Here is a 5,000-nt window from a genome sequence, read left to right as displayed (position 1 = left end):
GGGGAAGGCGTAGGGATAGGGGTAGAGATTAGGAATGGGAAAGGCCCAAACTGTAGTTGCAGTGAGGTTGTGTGTGTGTGTGTGTGTGTGTGTGTGTGTGTGTGTGTGTGTGTGTGTGTGTGTGTGTGTGTGTGTGTGTGTGTGTGTGTGTGTGTGTGTGTGTGTGTGTGTGTGTGTGTGTGTGTGTGTGTGTTGCACCTCCTTCCTCTGAGGAAACGCCCATCATCAGCTGCAAACACATTCATCACTCACACAAGTGCCAACTCACACAGGACTAACTCCAGCTGACACGACAGCAATGATAACGGCAAACTATCAAATCAAAAGTGCCAGCTCAGTAATGATACAGCGCAGTAGCTGAAGACTTCCACTGCACAGCAATAGAAGTCAACTCCTATTGAGTTAGACATGCTAAATCACACCGCCATACTGTAATGATAGCTCTGGAGCTCTGGTCCAGATTCCAACTCACACTGGCAGATGATGTAGTAGCTGCGGACTCCCATTGGATCATACAGTATTATATCACAGGCAGAGGTGCCAGCTCACACAGGCAGACTAGTTAGTTAGTTAGTTAGTTAGTTAGTTAGTTAGTTAGTTAGTTTGTTTGTTTGTTTGTTTGTTTGTTTGTTTGTTTGTTCGTTCCTTCGTTCCTTTGTTCCTTCCTTAGTTCGCTAGAACTTCATTGTCCCCATTGCAGCGCAATCGCTGGCAGCAGACAAAAAGAGAACACAGGACATTTTTACTCCTGGTACACTTACTGTAGATTCAGACTCCCATTGCTTAATTGCACAATATCACAGACAGAATTGCCAGCTCACACAAACCTAATGACAGCCTGGAGATCAGCATGTCCTCCTCACCCACTCCGCTCTGAGACAGGAGCGGAGCTACAGGGCGGCAAGCGGGGTATTTGCCTCTGGGCCCAGCGTCCTAGCAGGCTATATGGGAGCCCGATCAGTGACTAGACCAGGGGCACTGTGTGCAATTGTTCCGCCCCTGCTCTGAGAGACTGCGAAGGGCTATGTATGGGCAGGGAGATGGGACGAGAGGCTTGGAATGGGTGATGGAGGTGGTGAGGGGGTTTGGGAGGGGGCCAGTATTCTGTAGTTTTGTGGGGTTCTGAAGTTTTATATGTCGCCTGAGAGCCTTTGGGTTTTTTGTGGGGTGACCACACTTTGGGTCTCAGACAAAGACAGTCGGCACACAGACAGACGACCACAGTGGAGGATGAGAGGGTGTGGCAATGGCAGACGTGGAGTGGGTGTGGTGAGACATAGTGAGGCGAAAGCAGGGACATTGACAGGAACACATTGGGGGGCGGGGGGGGTGGAGGTGGAAGGCTGGGGACAGGGACACGGATCGTGGAGGGTGCGAGGGTGAATTAGTGGAAGACACTGGGAGAGTGTGCCAGGGCACAGTGAGGTGAAGGCAGAGCTGGTGACATGGGACAGTGGGAGGCTATGGGGTGGAAGAAGGGTGTGGCAGGGAGAGACCACAGGGCGTGGACAGCAGGAAGAGTGACAGAAAGACACACAATGACAATGACAATTGACGTATGTGAGAGAGACAGAGGGACAATGGGAGAGTGTGGCAACATACAGTATAAAGTCTACATGCCATTTCAGCACTTCTTTTTATTTCCATTCACTATGCGCAGTCATACGTTACATCACACTTACAACACAAGGCAGAACAGAGCAAGTACACCTTTCTGCACTTTTTGAAAAGAAGAAAAGTCCTTATTGGCACAATGTCAAATTGGCTCCACAAAGACCACAGAAGCCCTTGACGTCAGGAGTAATGATATCATGAGTGTTATTAATGTTTATAACATGTATCAAGTCGTGTTTATAACGCGTTTATATCACTCAAATGTTGTGCATTATCCCGTTTTAACATCATAAGCGTAGGGAGCCTCTTGCACCAGGCACCAGACATGAAAAGACAGCTAGTGTCGTAATGTCATTCGCATGCCACACAAGCAGACGGAAAGAACAGCCATTCTTTAAAATAGTCATTATAACATATAATCATCATCCTAGTTTTTGCTGTAAGATGAAATCCCTCTACTGTCTGGCTCAGTAGGCCTACTCGCTGGGCTGTTTAAACCAGCCCAGCTAGAGAAGCAGACTATAATTTTATAGCTTCCAGAATAGATTGCGTGCTCTGGAGAGGACGGAAGTGGTTACCGTATATTTATATATATTTATATAGTTTCGTCGGTTTAGTCAATGTTTTCGCTGTTGTTGTTTGGAAATGGGCATTGTAGTTCTGTATGTGGATCTGTGTTTATTTGTCTGTTGGGCTGTGGGGAGGGAGGAGGGGTGTGTCTCATAGGTGTTTTTGTTAGTGTTTCTTCTGTATACTAGGTATGTCTGCCGGTTTGTTGCAGGGACGTTGCAGGGACCCTGGGTGTTTGAGAGTTGTAATGTGAATGTAAACGTGTGTGTGTGTGTGTGTGTGTGTGTGTGTGTGTGTGTGTGTGTGTGTGTGTGTGTGTGTGTGTGTGTGTGTGTGTGTGTGTGTGTGTGTGTGTGTGTGTGATTGCAGGGACGCTGGGCTACAATCAGAGCTCCTTTGAGATGGAGATGTCTCAGATCGGATTCTCCACTCACGCCCTAGATGTAAGTGCTCAACCTCGTCTCCAGCCGTGTGTGTGTGTGTGAGACCGTACGGTTTGCATGTCACGGTACGGGGTAGTGGGCAACCGCACGGTGCCCACGGTTTCAAAAAAAAAAAAAAAAAGTGACCACCGGCGGACGACGCTATTAAAATCCTACTACTTCTACAAGCATAAAACACAAAGACTACGTAGGATATTGAGTGTGGAAAGACTGATTTCTATCAGCCAACTGAAAGGCATAATGTAACAGCATGCGCCAGCTGACTAGGCTACAGTAGCCTAACAAGCAAGTGCAATTCGGTCAGCAGCGTCACCCTGTCCCCCCCTCTCTCTCCACGTTAGCGCGAGTGACTGTTCCCAGCCTTTATGCTGACCATATTAAATTAAATGAACATGAATTTACAAACAATGACAGATTAGCAGAACAAAGTAGACTATGACTTACGTTACAGTAGCCTAGTGTAGGCTATATCCACGTGGCATTGAATGGGGATTCCGGACGGCAAAATGCGAGATAATTGAACATAGCCTATCCATCAGATTCACTGCGCTGTCCTTAACTGCAATCAACTGTAGGCCTAATTATATGTAGCCAGTAAACTCTGACGGATGGAAGGGGACTTTGTGCTGTTGCCTAGTTAACATTGATGTTTAACACTATAACAAAAATAAAATTTGACTGTTTTAAAAGGCTCAGCTTCACAGGAGTTTTGTGAAACATTCTTGTGCATACACTTCTAAAAAAACGATCTTTTAAAAGTATTTGTTACCTTAACTTTCACATTTTAACATAACATAACCCTATCACTTGTTCACTTAAAATTGAATTTCACTTCTGATTTTACTTCTATGCTCCTCACGGCCGGCAGTTTCATAATAGGATTCCTAGGAAGCAACTGATTCATAAGCGCAAAACTCGCAGAAAGCGGTATCAAAATAAAAGTCCAATTCGTTCTCAGTGTGTCATTAACCAAAATAGTCATACTGCACTGACCTAATGGTCCCATTACCTACAGGAGTGTAGCTGTTTTATTTTTACACGTCAAATGTGTTATAGCATGTAATATTTGAATATTTGTCAACTTAAAAGTTAGGACTTAGTTCTCCCTTTTTGTGAAATAAATGGAATGTTAAAATCATTGATATCTTTCCTCTTTCAGTTGGGTTAAATGAAGTCAAATTCAACATACCCATGATAAGCTTACATTTTCATTCTAATTTTTATATAATACATTTTATAAAAAAAAAACAAAAAAAAAACAGAACCGTACAAAACCGAAAACCGTGACCTTGAAACCGTGATATGGACCGAACCGTGACATTTGTGAACCGTACCACCCCTAGTGTGTGTGTGTGTGTGTGTGTGTGTGTGTGTGTGTGTGTGTGTGTGTGTGTCTTCGATGTAAATAAATTGTGTCTTCAGCCCTGTGTGTGTGTGTTTGCCCTCAATATAAATACTCATGCTCGTCTCCAGCTGTGTGTGTGTGTTTGTGTGTGCATCTTGTCCAAGTTTGTGCGTTTGTGAGTGCATGCATGTGTGTGTGGTGTGCGTGTGCGTGTGTGCCCTTGATGCACGTAATCAAGCTCAACTGTTCCCTGTCTTGTTGTTGTTTGTATTATATTGCAGGATGGCATCCTGTTTGGCATGGTGGGGGCGTACGACTGGGAGGGAGGGGTGCTGAAGGAGGGTCGTGAGGGGCGCATCATACCCCCCCGAGAGGCATTCGAGAGCGAGTTCCCCCTTGAACTCAAGAACCATGCCGCATACTTAGGTGAGACACACACACACACATGCACACACACACACACACACACACACACACACACACACGCATACACAAACATGCGTACACAAACACACACACACAGACACAGACACACACACACACACACACACACACACACTCACACACACACACATGGATGCATGTGCACACAAACACACTCTTACAGTAGACACATGTACATGCATAGTATACTGTGCACACACATACACACATCATGTAAAAATTGGTGTTGGATTGTTGTGATTGTTGTTGTTGTTGTTGTTGTTGTTGTTGTTGTTGTTGTTGTTGTTGTTGTTGTGATGTCATGTTAAGGTTTTCATATTAAGGTGTTCGCTGGGATGTTAATGTAATTTTAAGGTTCGCTCTGGGATAATGACTGTGTGTGTGTGTGTTCGTGTGCGTTCGTGTGTGTGTGTGTGTGCGTGCGTGTGTTTGTGTTGGGATGCTGATCTCCTATAGGCTACACGGTGTCGTCGGTGGTGGTTGGTGATTGGAAGAGACTGTACGTTGCCGGGGCGCCCAGGTTCAAACACAAGGGCAAGATCATCCTGTTTGACCTCACCGCAGACGGAGATGTCCTCATATCA

General features: G+C 45.4%; 1 protein-coding gene across 1 annotated transcript in view; it reads left to right on the top strand.

Annotated features, from left to right (window-relative positions):
• itga10 (integrin, alpha 10) overlaps window positions 1-5,000 on the top strand; it is a 77,648-nt gene that overhangs the window by 53,984 nt on the left and 18,664 nt on the right. The window contains exons 10-12 of the mRNA XM_063199240.1: window positions 2,554-2,627; window positions 4,254-4,398; window positions 4,873-5,000. The exon at window positions 4,873-5,000 is cut by the window's right edge and continues 21 nt beyond it. Of these exons, the coding sequence (XP_063055310.1) occupies window positions 2,554-2,627; window positions 4,254-4,398; window positions 4,873-5,000 (347 nt within the window). The remainder of the gene's footprint in view (window positions 1-2,553; window positions 2,628-4,253; window positions 4,399-4,872) is intronic.

This window comes from Engraulis encrasicolus, chromosome 5 (assembly GCF_034702125.1).
Source record: "Engraulis encrasicolus isolate BLACKSEA-1 chromosome 5, IST_EnEncr_1.0, whole genome shotgun sequence".
Classification (NCBI taxonomy): domain Eukaryota; kingdom Metazoa; phylum Chordata; class Actinopteri; order Clupeiformes; family Engraulidae; genus Engraulis; species Engraulis encrasicolus.
Note: the sequence above shows the minus strand (reverse complement) of the source record. Positions and strands in the feature narration are given on the sequence as shown.